General features: G+C 45.8%; 1 protein-coding gene across 2 annotated transcripts; it reads left to right on the top strand.

Annotated features, from left to right (window-relative positions):
• Positions 1–8,006: 8,006 nt before the first annotated feature.
• Positions 8,007–17,688, top strand: CHAMP1 (chromosome alignment maintaining phosphoprotein 1). 2 transcript variants are annotated; one of them, XM_035565601.2, is made up of 3 exons: positions 8,045–8,074; positions 13,979–15,475; positions 16,262–17,666. In XM_035565601.2, the coding sequence occupies exons 2-3, from the start codon at positions 14,042–14,044 to the stop codon at positions 16,904–16,906; spliced, it is 2,079 nt and encodes a 692-aa protein (XP_035421494.1). In that variant the 5' UTR covers positions 8,045–8,074; positions 13,979–14,041; the 3' UTR covers positions 16,907–17,666. The 2 variants fall into 2 exon arrangements, with proteins under 2 accessions (XP_050564296.1, XP_035421494.1); XM_050708339.1 differs by having other exon boundaries at positions 8,007–8,074; positions 13,979–17,688.
• Positions 17,689–18,110: the final 422 nt, after the last annotated feature.

The raw sequence follows: 18,110 nt of genomic DNA, 5'->3' as shown, positions 1-18,110 counted from the left end.
AAAGAACAAGACAGAGAAGAACAAATAGAAAATGATCTTCACATAACCTGATTATTTGTAAACATGATCATGAACGCAATAAGGCTGGGTTAGGAATATGTGAATACATCAGTGTTAGGAGGAAAGAGGTTGGGAGAGGGACTGCAGAGGAGACAATCACAGAATCACAGAAGTGTAGGGGTTGGAAGGGACCTCGAAAGATCATTGGGTCCAACCCCCCTGCCACAGCAGGTTCCTTAGAGCAGGCTGCCCAGGTAGGCGTCCAGACGGGCCTTGAATATCTCCAGAGAAGGAGACTCCACAACCTCCCTGGGCAGCCTGTTCCCGTGCTCCATCACCTTCACCATGAAGAAGTTCTTTCGCGTGTTGGTGCCGAACTTCCTGTGCTTCATCTTGTGGCCATTGCCCCTTGTCCTGTCCCCACAAACCACTGAAAAAAGGTTGGCCAAATCCCTCTGTCTCCCACACCTCAGGTATTTATACACATTGATGAGATCCCCTCTCAGTTTTTTCTCCAGGCTGAACAGACCCAGGTCTCTCAGCCTTTCCTCATAGGGAAGATGCTCCAGGCCCCGTATCATCTTTGCGGCCCTCTGCCGGGCTCTTTCCAGGAGATCCCTGTCTTTTTTGTAGCGGGGAGCCCAGAACTGGACACAGGACTCCAGGTGAGGCCTGACCAGGACAGAGTAGAGGGGGAGGATCACCTCCCTTGACCTGCTGGCCACGCTCCTTTTAATGCACGCCAGGATCCCACCAGCCCTCTTGGCCACGAGGGCACACTGCTGGCTCATGGTCAACCTGTCAGCCACCAGGACCCCCAGGTCCTTCTCCTCAGAGCTCCTCTCCAGAAGGTCGTCCCCCAGCCTGTACTGATACGTGCGGTTGTTCCTTCCCAGGTGCAGGACGCAATAGACTGGGCCATTTCCGTATATGTTGATGAGAAAGCAGAAGCGTGAGCTGATGGCGGGCTAGATTCTGGCTGTACATGGAACTGTGGAGAGGCCGGGGATGGTTGTGACTGAAAACTTGTACGAAGCGTGGACACAGAAGCTGGATGGGGAGCAGCCCCCTGACTGGTCCTGCTGGGTCCTGGCTCCCATACTCACTGCATACACCTACACAGCCTTCAGGTAGGAAAGAGGGTTGGCAACACCCACAGTCATTTTCCAGTGGTGTGAAGGGAAAGGAGGGAATTGTCGTTCAGAGGACTTCTCCTTCATGAAAGAGAAGAGAACAGAAGAGAACAAGCAAGGATGTGCTAGGTGCTGCATGTCCATGGGCTGCAGGCACACTGTACCTGGGCGATCCCCAATCCTAGTTCAGGCTCCGGAGTTTCTGCAGGATCAAGATTTGCACATGCTACCCCATATTAGTTCATTCACAGAGCCTCAAATGTAGCTTCATTGTCCTTTCAGTGTTCTACTGAACACGGTAAATGCCTTATGAAACTGGAAGCAGTTTCGCAGGTGTTTCCATAATTTACAACGCTACCCTACAATACAAACATTAAAGATGATTCTGTATTGAAAAATTTTAAGTTCTTTATTTAAATATTGAATACCTAAGAAAAACGTACTTTGAAATGCATTATGTAGGGCACAAACATATTTAATGGGTATTTAAGACATACATTCCATCAGTTACGATTTCTCTATAGCTACAGTATTAGGTAACAGGTTTACTGCTCTATTCATTACCGTTGTTGCCATGTAATGAGAACAAAAAGGCAATTCCAGAAATCTGGAGGCCTAACAGAAAGTAATTTAGAGGCCTAAAAGAATGAAATAAAATGGCTGTCTTGCATGGTTGTACTCCATGCCTTCAAATTGCTAATGTTTTCATCAAGAGAGAAAATTCACAGGTGGATACGAAAACTTTTTACATTTTTGATTATGCAAAAATATAATCTGGAATTGCAAAGTATATGCAACATATGTGCAATAATATTAACTGAAAGGGGGGATACTCATGAGTATTTAACATGATTTCTTAAACCAAATGAAGTCCACAGATGTAGAGAAAAAAATTCTTAACAAGTTAGGAAAAAGAAGTGTAACCGTAGAATACAAATTAGGATTTACTCACTAGGGCTATGACCTCTAACACATTATTTATTCTGTGTTTGCTAGTGCTATACTTGCTCTCTAACTGCAAAAATTATTTATGGAGTTTCTTCATCTCTTTTGGCAAAAACTTCTCTTGCTCATGTTGCAAGGAAATCTTCCAGGTAGTCCAGATCACCTGCAGAAATCAGAAGCAAGAATAAAGAACGTAAAGAGAAACAGTTTGGCCAAGAACAAATGTAATAAACGTGGCCCTACCTGATTTATTTGGAATTTAATTATTTGATTCTATGCTAAATGGAAATTACTAGATGAACTATAGAAGCTGGAAATTGGTAGAACTGTGAAGTAGGTGAAACAACCGGCAAAGCAGAGAAAACCTCAAGATGAAATGGGAACCGCAGTGGAGCCAGGTTATTAGCTGGCTTTGGGTTGACTGTACACGATATTTTCATGAATGAGGCAGGAGTCAGCTAGTGTTTTCTTGAGAAATAAAAACTGTACAAAATGTGATAGTGCAAAATGCAACTACCTGCAAAAGTACTCTTAAATGAAGACTCGGATGGAAATGGCTGGCTGTTTTTTCAGTCAGTCATGAAAAACAAACAAACAAGCAAAAATACACCACAATCCACACTAGGACATGGCTCTGTAAACCTGCAGCGTCACAGCACTTTCTCCTGAGACCTCCCCTGGGCCACCCAAAAAGCTGCTTATCCAAGTTCAAGAAAGATGTTTTCAAGCTGGAAGACGGTAGCAGCTCAGGATAAAGAAGGAGGGAAGACTAAACAAGATCTGATGACAAGTGGCCACTCCTACATTCACGTCCTGTATTCGAAAGGAAATGAATCTGAGACATCACAACACCAAAAAAGATGTAGGAACCCCTCCATGGTCTACAGCGCTGGTTTCCCCTCCTCTAGAGAGACACCATGTTAAAGATACTTAGCCACAACTGCTGAAAAAAAAATGCTGCTTCTATAAAGGTGGCCTGCGAGGTGTGACAGATCACTGCTAAATGCCACCTGACGTTACAGCTGGTCAGGGAGACAGATGCCAGCTTTTCTGAAAACACTAGAGGCTTTGGCTAAGGTTTCGGTGTTGCTGAGGTTTCTAAGCAGTTTCTGTTTGAAAGTGAAAGCAAAAGCTCTTTGGAGGGACTTCTGGTTTTCCATGCACTGTAAGCCTGGGATCCTCGTGTGGCAAACGCTGACAACTACTGTATCAAACACTTTTAAACATGGAGCGATATTTTAAGATGGATAAATTCCTCCTCAAATTGATTTAGCTCCTTTTAAGGACAGGAATTAAACTCTTATGTCTGAGTTGCTTTTAAAAATATTCTTGTGCCAAAAGACCCAAAAAAGAAAGCAAATTACTGCTGTCAGCAAACTCTCAGCTACTTCAATTCTTGATTATGGATGTTTCACTTGGTGCTATTGAGGTTTTTCTGTGCGTGCATTGTTCTATGAGGTACTGTTGTTCAAACAAAACCACAAAGGACTTTCAAGCACCAGAAGAATGGAAGCATCGTCGAACTTCATGCTTGTAAAAGAAATGTAAATTTGTGCTTTCTCTGGAGAAACATTTACCGTCAGAATCTTGCTCAGCAGGCAGGAAAGAGCGTTCAATTTAAATTATAGGATTAAAATTATGTCACTTTTCAAAATATCTTTTGCCATTACTATAAAGTCAGAGCTGTTTGACAGCATCCCAGGGTGCTGAGCAGTTTTAGCACCAACAGAGACTTTCATTTCCAGAAGTGTAACAGCGCAATAAACTTTTTTTTTTTTCACTTGTTAGCATCAGCATCAGTGAATACTCGAGTGTGCACCTGCATCCCGACTTATCCTGCCTCCTCACCTCGGCACTGGTGGTTTATGACTGGGTGGTTTACTGCCAAAAACAGGCATTTAGTGCCTGGGTGTGAAACCTTGATGCTGGAGGATGACTGAGCTCCCGACCATGGCACCGCTTCCCTGCAGACCTTCCAGTCCTGGTGTGCTTTCTGTGACGTAGTCAAAAGGAGTGCTTCCTGTAATGTAGTCATAAGTGTGGAAAAAAACCCACAATTATTCAAATTATGTTTGGTAATTATGGAAAGTTAGTCTGAGACAAATGTTCATGGGGATGGCTGAAAGTATTTTCACATCATTTTCTTGACTGAAGGCACAGTAAGAAGCTCCATGTGACAAACGACTTCTCTGAGTTTTACCATTAGAAAACATTATTTAAATACGTTTTTAAGAGATTAATATGAAACGATGAGTTCCACAGTGCTCATTTCCATGGCACCGTGCAGATCTCGGCTCCACCAGGCATTCATTAGCCCACCGATCTCTTCCTACAACAGAAAAGACACCATCTGAACACGAGGAGCAGTGGCCAGCCAGCACCTGGGTTTGGTGGTTTTAGTCCAGCAGGCACAGAGCTGAGGAGAAAACTGAAGATCTTCAAAACAGAAATCAGCCTGCAGGTTGAAATCAGGTGCTTTTGTGGACCACCTAGCAAAGGATTTAAGAAGTTGAACAGAAGTTTGATTTTTTTTTTCACTCTTTTTCTGCATCTATGCACCTGTGCAGTTGCTCTTGCTGGCCAGCCCCAGGCCCATGGAGACAGGCACACGGCACCTTGTTCTTTTAGACCTCCACTGCATTATACGGTTGCACATGTGCATGGATGCGTACACACACAGAGGACACCATTTTCTAAAATCAAATGCTACAGATTTTCTCTGGGGACCCCCACCTGCTGGAAAACATCGGTGCCTCCGCCATACAGAGGTATATAAAGACTCCTCAGTTCCTACCAAATCGCCCCACTTGCTCCTTGCTGGAGAACATAACGTGGGCAAGCGAAGGCTTAAGTTCCCCTTTCCTCGCTCCCTCCCAAGCCAAATTCTTGCACGAATTGGCATAATCACTTCTGGTATCCAAAGGAATTTCAGCAACTGAAATATCCAGTGGCAAAAGGTCCCGTAGTGTTGTAACACAGTGCATAAAGAGCCACCCTTTACACAAAACTTGCCTCCTGCCAGTTTCGTTTCACACCCCCTTGTTTTTTCAGTGGACGTAGCTACCATGACCTCCCACACCAGTTGCTCCATGTTGCAGTCAACTCCTTTCCCAGCAGAGGAGCTCAAGCCCACTGAATTATTCCTGAATTACATTTTATTAGATGGACACTGAATTAATGTTAATTCCAACTGACTTTGTCACCTCATTACTCAGGAATAAGTGCAGATGCCCCTCCATCTCAGAGAACTGGGCATTTACTCATCTTTAACGCATTTTTGGTACCTTTGTGAGCCTTTCTGCTTTATCTCATACTGATTTAGTTTCTTTACAAGCCTTTGGTGAGGCACCTTGTTGACTCTCAGTCGTAAATCTAAGAGGACAAACTGAATCCGTCTTGTCCGCTCGCTTTCTGTATCCCTAAGAGATGTCTACGGATCTTCCTCTTACAAAAGGCACATTGCCCCCTTCCTGACATCACACACATGTCAGTATTTTTATTCTGTTACAGTGGGGTTTGGTTTTTGTTTGTTTGTTTTTAATACAAATCTTCCTGGTAGATGTCCACATCAGATCTACTGGTCTGAAAACTTACAAAACCCCAGAGAAATTATTTTTAAGAATTGGTGTCAGACTATCACCCTGGCATTTTCTTGATTGCAGATTAAATTTTAAGTGAAAGATCGGTTTATGTTTCAGCCATCTCAGTCTTTCAAAAGAAGTCCTTCAAAGAGGCTTCCTTAAGCTCCTAGTAAGAATACAGATAAAATTATTATTATTAATAATATAAAAATAAACATAAAATAAAAAAATCCCAGGCCTTACTTCCTCTGCTTCCTTCTAAATGATTTACTGACCATACTCTCTGGCAGGCTTTCTGCTACTGATGATTTTGTAAAATGATTTTCTATTAGTTTTTATATCTTATATATATTTTTTGTTGTTGAATCTTTAAATCAAAAATAAATTTGTGTCATTTAATGTAAGTAAACATAGTTGATATATTATTATTATAGAAATAGTTGATATATTGAATGCTGCTTAAATTATCCATATATGTTACTCATGAACAGATGTTAGTATCATCCAAATATTACAACTGCATGTACAAGAGCCAAGGCAAAGTCTGCTCAGCTTAACTGGATTTATTGTAAGAACTGGAAAACACCACTGAAATTTCTTGCAAAGACAGTATTTTTGACTCTGTGCCACAAATTAACAGAGGGCAGGGGAGCATTTTGTATCATGATACTCTTACTCTGTTAAATTACTTTCCTATAACCATTCACAGTTTGCTACTGTTGCACTTTCCTTAGGACAGGTTTCTACAGAGAGAAAACCTTAGAATAATGGGGGAAAGGAGTCATCAAAAAATATTAAAGGGAAAATGGTTGTGACAGTAACAACTACTGTTCTGCGGAGAGTCTTTTGAAATGTTCATGTTTTTGTAGTATGCAAGAGTGTTGCATGAATCAATGAAAGGCAGCGCTATCCCGCCTTAGGTTTTGTAAACCTTCCGAAGGACCGAATCCTGGAATCTTTTAATCCTGGAGAGCTGAGCTTTGCTGATGAAATCTGCATCCAAGACACGGTGGCCAAAAATATTTAGCAAAAGACCAACTATTTATTCAGAAGTGCTAAACAAACGTCCAATAGTCAGAAGATAAAAAAAAAATAACAAACACAGGCACAAGAATGGATATGGCCTTAGAGAATCCTATTGAGAATGGGAGATAAGTTTGATTTTCTGGACAGGACCTCTCACCCAACCTGGTATCTGCACCTATGGTATGGTCACTTGCGTAGGCTGGAGAAGTGCAATTTTTAACAATATGCAAATCTAACAACAGCAGCATCGGCCACGAGTTGAATCCTCAGCAGCAATGTACTAAACATGCTGCTGGGAATCACTGGAGCACTGTAAGACCATCCAACAAGAGTTTTATTTGTGGCTGCCCGAACTAAATATTGATATTAAAATGTCAGCCAAAATAAATAACGCAAAGGTCTTGGAACAGGCAGAACTAAACACAACCACACAAGTAATGTAAAGGGGAAAATCGTCTCGTCTTGGCCAAATAGTGAGCTTCATCCCATGCTGATTTAAGTAATTCCATGATAAATGGAAGTTTGATACGGAAGGACCCTTCCTAGCATCACATTGGGGCCAACGAAAATAGAAAGGTCGAACAAGTGCAATGAATCCAGCCAAGCATAGTTCTGCATGGCGCAGCTCTGGTGATGAACGGCATTTACACGACGGTTTGAAAGTGTGTTGTATTGTATGTATTGTATTGTATTGGGAAAGTGCATTGTATTGTATTGTAAAAGTGTACTGTATTGGATTGACAAAGGATTCCTGACTTTCGTGAATTAAACACGGTCTTTTCAGGTGTTGCTGAAAATGTCTAATGGGGACTGATGAAAAATTCATTTAGAATCTAGGAACAGATTCCGAATTTGATATAATTTAGATTTATAACTGAGTATCAGCCAGCAAGGGAGCTGTTGGAAGATGTTGGAGCAGAGAAAGCCCATGAGGGATGCCAGCGTTTTAAGGGAAACTCATGTGGGCGATTTGATTCTGGGGAAAGAGAGAAAAAAGGAAAGAGAGCCAAGCCGTTTCGCGCTGTGTCGACCAGTTTGCCCGTTAGGCTGTGTGAGGGAGGACCCCAGCCTGAGGCAGCCCCCCGCCATGAGGGCGCTGCCACCGCCCCGCCCCCCCCCACTGGCAGCCCTCCGCCCGCCGCCCCCCCAACGGCCGCCAACCGCCCCAACGGCCGCCGCGCGAGCCGCCTCCCCCGCCCCTCCGGGGCAGCGCCACGTGACCCAGCCGGGCCCGGGGAGCAGGGGGCGGGGAGCGGCGGCGAGTGGGCGGGGCCTCGCCCTCCGTCGGCGCCTTCCCATTGGCCGGCGGGCGGGCTCCTCCTCCCCCCCTCCCGGCGCCCCCGTGAGCCCCGCCCCTCCCCGGCCCGGCGGCCCGGCGGCGCCTCGGCGGTGAGCGGGGGGGGGGTGGAGCGGGTAACGGCCGTTGGGGGGGGGCGGGAAAATGGCCGGCGGCCGTTTGGGGGGGGGGAGCGGGGGGCGGCGGGGCCCGGCCGCTGTGAGGGGGGAACCGGCGGGCCTCGGGGCTGGGGCACGGCGGGGACTCGCAGGCCGTGGCCGGGCTGTGTCCGGCGGCGGGCAGCGGGGTGGCTCCGTGCTGGAGGCACGGGGCTGCGGGGCCGGCTGCCGGAGGCTGACCGTGCCCTGTGGTGAGCCTGGGGTCAGCCCCGTCAGGGGTTCGAGCCGCCCGCCCTGGGGCTTGTGGCTGATACTTTGTACGTGAGGCTGCTCCCGGCGCCTGTGTTAAGGCTGGTGTCGCCCCGTGGGCTTGTTCTTCTCCCAGCGCAGGCTGAGGTCCCGCAGGGCAGCGGGAGCGCTGCCTCCTTCACGTCTCCGAAGCCATCCGCACGTGCCTCAGGTCTTGATGTCCCCCTGAAGCGGTCTCGGACTCGAACCCACGGCACCGCATCACACAGCAGCGCCCTGCCTGGGTCCGGCGTCTGACGCTCTCCCGGCACCTCTCTCGGTGGCGCTGCCCGGTTAGGTCAGGGTGTGGGCACCTATTTTTCGTGTCCAGTGATGTCCAGCCAGGTCCAGCGATGGTTGCTGGTGGAACGTTGCATGTATGGGTTGTCTGGTGGCTGGCAGGTGGGTTGTGAGCACACAGGTGGACCCCGTGGGTTAGCAAGAGCATAGTGCTGCCTCTCTTGCTCCCAGGGCATTGGGGCTGACCCTCTCACCTCCTGCTGACCCTCTCACCTCCCGCTCTGCCACACCACAGGGATGGTTATGTGCCGCTCCCTTTGGGAGCTAAACTTGTGTTCTGTCAGCCACAACACAGGGATGTAGCTTCAGGAGAAGCGTCACGTTGCCACCGGGCTGCCGACTACTTCTTGGCACCGCAGCAGCGTGTCACTTTCCCTTTTGCTTAAGCACAACAGTAGTCCGGATCCGCTCCTGCTCATAGCGACAACGATGCAGCTGTGTCCAGACGTCGTGTGCTGGGAACAAGCTTTACAATCTTCACTGACAGAAGATGTGGCTGAACTGTTTGCCTATGGAAAAACTTCCAAGGTTTGCAGACGAAAACAAATATCCATCTTCCCTGTGCAGTGACGGTGCCCATCAGGGTAGAATTGCAAAGGTGTCTCTGTAAAGGGAGGAGAATTATCACAGGAGGAGCATTCCTAGGAGTATGGCCTTACTTCATCCTTTGTTTCGTGAACCTAATAACTGCTGGAATGGCGTTGTGCACATCAGTAGGAGGTTGCTGGAAACCTCCGCTTCTTGCTGGTGTGTTGCCTGTCGTTTCGAGGTTGTGTGGATGGCAGCACCATTTTTAAGTCACACTGGGTGTGGAGAATCCACTGTGGGCATAGGGAATCATATAAAATATAGGACCTTCTGTGGGCTTTCCTGGCTGCACTGGCATCACCGATGTGTGTTGCACGTCCTCATTCTCCGCTTGCGGCTCGCTAGGGTTGATTCTTTATCAAGAGGAAAAGAGGCACAGCTCCTTCTGTCAGTGAGAGCCAGGATGGTCTGATCTTGAAGAATGATGTGGCAGGCAGACTACTTGTTGCAGCGTTCTAAAATTCTGCATGTCACGTTAAGAACAACCTGTAATTTTCTGTACTCGCAGGCAGCGTAGATCTTTAGCTTCGGGGCCTTCGTTGCTTCCCTCTGGCACTGCCTCATGACAATCACAGCTTATCCTCTGTACGGGAGAGATGCAAGGATATGTTAAATGTTGCAGTACCGAGTGTAAAATGTTTATTAAAATAACAATAATCTGAAATGATTAGTGGATGTGTAGCTATGGAACTGGAATGAGGTTGAGCAGCGGAGACATTTTGTTAGCTGCCAGAGTCATTGTGTTGTGCCACCCACTGGCTGGATGCTCGCTGGTGCACGGTGTCTCCTGCAGATTTCTTTTGTACCACTGGGAGGTTTTTGAGAGGTGTTGGGAAGCGCAGCTAGTTCCATAGTGGGGCCCTCATGGGTGATGGGGTGCTGAGTCCAGGAGCCGACCGAAGTGGCCGTAAGCACTGCCTGGGCAGAAACAAGGAGGTCTGTCTGCTCTGTGCATTACCTTGGGCTGTCGCTCAGTCTAACGTGAGCACAGCAGAGGTTGCTGCTGCTCTTTGGCTGCCCTCCGTGGTTGCCCTGTAATGGACACAGTCCGAGTTCGCGGTTCTCTCGTTGCCCCTGACTTCTCGGGTACTGATTCTTTCTACCAGGTCATGGCCTCAGTCTCTCATGTTGAGAACCAAGCAAGAAAAGTAGTGATTGTTGTTCTTTTCTCAGGAAGATTTGGACCCTCGTTACCAATCCTTTTCCCATGCTGAGGAGTTGTTGTTCTTTTGTGGCAGAGGAGGTTGGGGCCAGAGCTGCGGTGCAGGGACAGGAATTAGTAAGGATCTTTGACCTCTCTGTGGTGACAGTGACGTGCTCTTCCTCAGACGTTTGCCCAACGAGGCAAGGCAGCATCTGAGGCACGATCCAGCGCAAAACAAGTGCCGGTGCAGGAGCTGAAGGCAAAAATCTCTCAAACTAGATTTACTAGTCCATAGAGTTGTGGACTAAGATGCTGCAGTACCAAAGATGTCGCGCTCAGTATTACGTAGGGACGTCAGCCGGAGAGGCGCTTTCTACAGCGACTGCCAGCTGCAGCGTGCTGGAGTTACAAAGCCAAACGTGGTGCGTGGTGGCGGTGTAGGAGAAAGCACCCCAACCTCTTTAACACTGCTTTGTACGCCAGGGGCTTGAACGTCAACATCTGAACATCTGGAGGAGCAACCGAGGAAGTGCCTGAAACTTCTCCAGTGCCAGAATTACCTCCTGGTCACAAAAGTTTAGCAGCAATTTGGGCAGCTTGGGGAAAGGAGCCAGGGACCTTTTCTCACTGGTACACTTGGAAAGAAAATGGAAGCATCCATTGTAAAGTAAGGTAGGGCTAAATAAAAGGATAGGGTGCGAGGCTGGGGAGGGACTCTGTCAGGGAGTGTAGCAGCAGGAAAAGGAGTAATGACATTAAACTAAAATCTAGATTTAGATTAGATATTGGGAAGAAATTCTTCCCTCAGAGATTGGTAAGGCCCTGGCACAGGCTGCCCAGAGAAGCTGTGGCTGCCCCATCCCTGGAGGTGCTCAAGGCCAGGCTGGATGGGGCTTTGGGCAGCCTGGGCTGGTGGGAGGTGCCCCTGCCCATGGCAGGGGGGTGGAGCTGGGTGGGCTTTCAGGTCCCTTCCAAGCCAAACCTCTCTGTGGTTCTATGAAAAGAGTGGAAGAGACTGCCTGGTATACTTCGTTATATGTTGTGATAAACACAGTTCGGAGAGACATTTTTTATTTTGCTCTCTAGAGGAAAGAAAACAGAGAATTCAGATTTACCACCGATTTCAAATTCTCTTCCAGTCTGAAGATGTGATTAGTGCAGTATGTTGTTGTTGTCCTAGTTATGTTCTGCTGAGATTTGGTTAACACATTCTTGTTCTATAGCTCGTATGATCAGTGGTTTTGGCTTTCGAATTGAAATCTCCCCTGTCATTGCTCCAAATCCCCCAACTGAAAAAACAAAACAACAAAAAAACCAACAACACACACACACTAATTCCTGAGGACTTTTAGGACTTTTGGAGTGTTAGGACATGGCTTGCTGTGGGTTTTTCCAACAAGTTGTTTGCTGTTGCCGAGAAACAGGCCATTGAGCACGGTTGGCTTCCTGTTGTGTTTTGGTCTTTTACTGTGATACAAGATTTGTTGTAAGGTGTTGTGAAGTGCCTTGTGGTCAACAATGACTGTGGTACGGACTACATTTTGGTGGGTCTTGCAACTAAAAGTCTTCTGTATGGCTGCTGATAGTGCTGGAAATCAGCAGTTTACACCCGAAGGGCCCTTCCAGTTCAGACGCTAGGGCAGCGCAGTGACTTCTCACCGTGTGTAGATGGCACCCAGTCAGATGCTGTTCGTTTCTCTCATATACATAAAGCAAGATTCCTCTTCAGGCTCTACCCATGGACCCACCACGATTCCTGATTGGAATACAGTCTCATTTCCTTGAAAAGCTGCCTCTTCCTGTGATTTAGTGTAAACTGCTTTTATGTAGCGCATGCTAAGAAGTCGTTCCTTGAGCAACCGAACTGGTGAACCTTTATTTCTTGTGGATTCGTGTCCCCTGCTCCTCAGCCAGTTCCCCTTTCCTATTTTTTGCTGTGTCCGTGTCCTGCTTTAGCAGTACCGCTACTCTGTTTTCATTCTGTCCCTGCTCCAAACCAGCTCACCTCTGCAGTATTTTAAATTCCTTCTCTTTTTCCCTAATTATAACCCGAGCCAGCCACTGCTTGTTCTGCAGGCTTGCCGACTATTTGCGTACTGACCATTCATGTACTGATTACAGGCTAAACACAGCCGGTAACTGTTAAGTGAAATCTTCATCCTTTACCACCTCAGTGGAGACATTTCTTTAGCTTTTCTGCTCTTTTACTGAGTCTCACGAAAGTTGTACGACCTGAGACTGTATTGCTTTGCCCAGTTTGGTTGGCATCCACTGAAGGGCAGCGTGTTTGCGTATGTCTCATTTCATAAGAAACCAGGGTTAAAAATGCTTTAGGAATAATTTAAGAAAACCTGCATTAGATGCACATTTTTAGATTTGTTATTAGTCTCATATGTGTGTTTAGGCAGGAAAAATAGTGTTAAATTGACACACAAACTTCGTGTTTTGAAACAGCATGTCTTATAAAAACCCCAAATTAGGTTGGCATGTTAGCGTGTAATACCTGTTTAATTTGAACCTATGAGAAAAAACAAAACCAAAAATAAGTTCAATTCACATGAATACTGAGAAATGTCCAAATAGGCTTTTTTAGCATAGCGATAACTCTCATGTTTTAGGTGAAGATGACTTACACAACATGGTTAGTCTTTGTTTTCTGTTTATTGCTGTAGCTAATCTGGGTAACTTTTTGTTGTAGGTAATGGAATCTAGCCGAATCATTAACATTTGCATTTCAGATGCTGCATTTCTTTCCTTTTTTTTTTTTGAGGTCTAATAAAAACAGTAATTTTGAGAATTTTCCATCCCATCCCCAAACAAACATGTTTTGCATACAGAGGGCTGTCAACTGCACAAATGGGAGAAAAGTCACTGCTTTTTTTTCCTTTTTTTTTTTTTTTTGTAGAAACGGTATTTTTTTGGTGGTGTTAGGGCAGCAAGATGGAAAAATGGAGTGGAAAAAAATTGTTCTCATAATGGATGAAGTTTTTATGAGCAGCAACTTTTATTTTTCATGTATAGTGAAATGCAAATAGTGCTTAACAGGAAAGAAGAGCCTATGCTTTATGCTACTGCTTTCTCCTTGAAATTCTTTTTTTCTGGCTTTATCAAAACCAGCTGAGTTGTTTTGAAATTTTATGGTGAAGATGCAGTTTTGAAATGGTTTTATTTCAGTGGCACTGTCTCAAAGTACGTTCTGATTTCAGTTTACACGCATAACGTAAACAAAAACACTTCCAATCTGGGAAGAAAGAACAACTGAGAAAGCGAGTCACGTTTATCAAGCGGAATCTAAGCTTAGCTCTTCATTACCTGGGTTCTTATGGTTTGCTTGCGGAGTTTTTACATCGATAGGAAGGCCTGCTGTTAAACACAGGCTTTGTTTTCCGCTGAGGTATGATGACTTGGAAAAGGTGGAGAAGCCTGTGTTTGGATTACCTTATGGAGTAGTTAGTGCTCCTGCAAGAGTAATGCTTTCTAAAACGGGGGGAGGGAAGCACATTCAGGTATTTAAGAATGACAAATAGCTGAGATTGACATTGAGAGCTAACTATGCAGATTTTTTCCCTTTATTGCAGGAACGCTGAAGCTTGCGCTTTAAAGGGGGAAGTGCTGTGAACACTATTACTGGCTGTAGAAAAATGGACATGTTGCAGATACTGCGTAAAACCACAGAGCGCTTAGAGTGCGATCACTGCAGCTTCAGAGGAACGGACTATGAAAACATACAAATTCACATGGGCACCATACACCCAGAGTACTGTGATGAGATGGATGCTGCTGGCTTGGGTAAACTGATATTTTATCAAAAAAGCGCAAAACTGTTTCACTGCCACAAGTGTTTTTTTACCAGCAAGATGTATTGCAATGTGTATTACCACATCACAGCACAACATGCAGCGCCTGCGAAATGGAATGAGGAGAGGAAAGAACAGGTGGAAGGAGATTCCGATTCCTCCAAAAAGAGTGGCACGTCGGAGCCACAGAAACCTACCCTTTCCCCCGAGTCCCGCAAAGCTGCCCTTTCTCCTGAACTCCCCAAGTCTGAACCTGTTGTTTCCCCCAAGCTTCAGAAATCATCAGGGTCTCCGGAGTCCCAGAAGTCAGCTCAGGGTACTTCCTCAGACCTGGAGAAGTCAGCCCAGGCCCCGTCCCCAGATCCAGAAAAGTCATCCCAGGCTGCATCTCCAGATCCAGAGAAGTTAGCCTCAGCTGTGTCCCCTGACTCAGAGAAGCCGTCCCCTGCTGTGTCCCCAGACCCGCAGAAGCCAGCCACTGGTGTTTCCCCAGACCCGCAGAAGCCAGCCTCTGCTGTTTCCCCAGACCCCCAGAAACCAGCCCCGGCAGTGTCACCCGAGCCCCGCCGCCACTCCCCAGCGGTGTCACCCGAGCCCCGCCGCCACTCCCCAGCAATGTCACCCGAGCCCCGCCGCCATTCCCCTGCTGTGTCACCCGAGCCCCGCCGCCATTCTCCCGCCGTGTCTCCGGAGCCCCGCAGGTACTCCCCAGGTGTGTCCCCAGAGCCAAAGAAACCTCCTCCGGCCGTGTCCCCCGAACCACGAAGGTACGCCCCGGCTGTGTCTCCAGAGCCCCGGCGGCACCCTGCTCAAACGCGCAGGCCTGCTTCGGCTTCCTCTCCTGAGAGCCGGAGGCCTGCTCCCGCAGTTTCACCGGAGTCATGGAGGCCTGGTCCCACTGCTTCCCCCGAACACTGGAGATCCACGCCTCATGAGATGCAGAAGTCTTCTACTGTTTCTCCCTGGGCTTCAAAGCCCTCCATGTCCGTGGAGTCCCGGAGGTCTGCCCCCGAGTCCCGAAGGTCTGGCCCTGTTGCATCGCCAGAGCCTAGGAGGCTTGTTTCTGACTCGTGGAAGTCTACGTCCTTTTCTGAATCCCAGAAGTCTACTCTTGTTTCTTCTGAGCCGTGGAAACCCATCTCATCTGTTTACCCTGAAGGCTGGAAACCTGTTCTGTCCCCGGACACGTGGAAGCATTCTCCCTCTGTTTCTCCTGAGCTTCGGAAGTCTAGTCATGCTGTTTCGTCTGACTCTTGGAAGCCTTCTTTCTTTCCTGAGGTTCGTAAGCCTTCTGCTTCCGTGTCTTCTGAATCTTGGAAACTCTCTGAGTCACGGAAATCTATGTTTTTTTCTGAATCTCAGAAGTCCACCTCTGCTGCTTCCTCTGAGGTTCAGAAACGGGGCCATTTCTCTGAACATCGGAAAAGAGCTCTGTTCCCAGAGTCACGTAAATCTAATCCTGCTGTTTCTGCCGATGTCCAGAAACGTGCTGTCTTTTCTGAACCTCAGAATCAGGTGTCTACATCTGTTGCTTCTGCTGAAGGCCATAAACATGCCTCATGTTCTGAAGCCCAGAAGTCAGCTCTTGTTTCTCCTGAGGTCCAGAAGCATGCCCTATTTTCTGAAGCCCAGAAACTTGCTCCCATTTCCCCTGAAATTCAGGAGCATGCTTCTTTTCCAGAGTCTCAGAAATCAGCTTCTCCTGAAATTCACAAACATGGCCTCTTCTCTGAGGCCCAGAAACAGTCTCTCTGTGTTTCTTCAGAAACCCCCAAACAAGGTATTTTTACTGACTCCCATAAATCTGCTGTATCCCCTGATATTCAAAAGCAAGCTGTATTTTCTGAGATGCAGAAACCTGCTGCTTCTTTGTCTTCTGATGTCCAGAGACACACTGAAACTACTGTACCTTCTGAAATCCAGAAAAACATGCTGTTTTCCGAGTCTCATAAGTCTGTTGCAGGTTTTTGCTCTGAGCCCCAGACACCTAGTGAGTCTGGTGAGAGTGACTTTCTGTCTCAAAGTTTAGATGATCAGAAACCACTGGATGACTTGTTTTCACAGGACGAACAATCCATATTAGCCAAAGAATCACCAGAAGACATGTTATACTCGTGCCCGAAAAAGAAGCCCAGGAAGGAAAACCAGGAGAACTCGGATTCGGAACTAAACAGCAGCGAGTGTGGAAAAACAGAGATGGACTCGATGGAGATGAAGGAGCAAGAATCCAACAGTGACCAAGAGCAGTATGATATGGAATCGTCTGATTACAGCAAAGAGAGCAAAATGGATGCGTCTACTCCCATTCAGCCGCAGTGCGTGCTGCAGTTTACCGAGGAGAAAGAGGCTTTCATTTCTGAGGAAGAAATAGCAAAATACATGAAGCGTGGCAAGGGAAAGTATTACTGCAAAATTTGTTGCTGTCGTGCAATGAAAAAAGGTGCTGTCTTGCATCACTTAGTCAACAAGCATAATGTTCAAAGCCCATACAAATGCAAAATATGTGGCAAGGCTTTTCTCTTGGAGTCTCTTCTTAAAAACCACGTTGCTGCTCATGGTCAAAGTTTGTTGAAGTGTCCACGGTGTAATTTTGAATCAAATTTTCCCCGAGGCTTTAAGAAACATTTAACCCATTGCCAAAGCCGTCACAGTGATGATGCACCTAAAAAACATTTGGACAGCCTTGAACCACTTGAAGAACAAATTTAAGGTGTTTTTTTCCCTCGTGCTAGAAAAGCGGAGTTTACAAAAGTGTTCGAAAAGTGTTGCTGTATGTTAACCGAGTAGTTTAGCTGATCTGACAAGTCAGAAGATGCATGGTTTATTGTACTATGTTTAACTTGTCTTATAGCTGTTTTACTGAAATGATTTACAAATGACAAAAGTCATTTTAAATACATGTTCATGTCTTTTTATTACCCATCAGTAGAGTCATTTTATTTTTTTGGATGTACTATGTTTTTGAAACCAAAATGGATACAATTAGTTTTGTAAAGATTTGTAAAACATACAGGCAATTCAGGACTGGAGCGGCGAGCAACCCTTATATTCCCATGAAGAATGAACATGTTTTTTCACATTTGTTAAATGTTTTATTTTTTAAAATGTTTTTATCAAATTCTTAAAGTGAAAGTTCTTACCAAATTAAATGTGAATGAGCCAGGCATGAGTAACTACCACCTGTTCTGGAATGATTCTGCTCTGAGGTTGTAATTGAGTGTATAGTCATTTGTGGGAAATTTCTTGCACTCAATTCTTTGTCTTTTCTCAGATTTAAAAGCATCATGGTACTGATTGTGATTCTGTATTTTGACCATGTTTTAAGCATGTACTAATATACATTAAATTGATGAATTAACGTCAGACTGTATAGCTCAACATTTTCTCTTGATAATTCAGATGTTTGTAACGTCAGAAGAAATAAAATTCTTGTATCTGGTGAAATGTAATGCTTTAATCTTTTCATAATAAAAAAACAAAACACTGAACCTGGCACTGGCCGTTTTTTTTACTCCAAATCATGAGCAAAATGTTTCATGTCCAATGTATTTTAAGCTCCTTTGGCAACAGAAGATGCAAAATTACCCCGGAGTTCTGCTCTGAATACTTCAACCTTCCAGTGTTCAGCCTAGGAAAGCAGGGTTTGCCTAAATTCCTGGTCTGCTTCAGATTTTTTTTTTTTTTTTTTTAGATTTAAATGAGGGAAAACTGGAATGTGTACACTGTTATTTTGCACGCTTGCTTTTGTGCTATTTGCATATTAACTCTTCAAAAAAAAAAAAGTATAATTGCATGGAGCATGAATTATAAGTGGAGGTAGTTCAAGGAAAGTTTCATTTTCCTCAGGCTAAGTTTTGCCTAGACTTGAGCAGTGGTAAATATTGGCTTACAACACGATGGTGGTAGGTTGTTT

Source organism: Cygnus atratus, chromosome 1 (genome assembly GCF_013377495.2).
Source record: "Cygnus atratus isolate AKBS03 ecotype Queensland, Australia chromosome 1, CAtr_DNAZoo_HiC_assembly, whole genome shotgun sequence".
Lineage (NCBI taxonomy): Eukaryota > Metazoa > Chordata > Aves > Anseriformes > Anatidae > Cygnus > Cygnus atratus.
This window is presented reverse-complemented; position numbering and strand designations above follow the sequence as displayed.

What these genes read in the sequence shown, in the direction of transcription:
- CHAMP1 (XM_050708339.1), top strand. Translation starts at nt 14,042, where the DNA reads ATGGACATGTTGCAGATACTGCGTAAAACCACAGAGCGCTTAGAGTGC.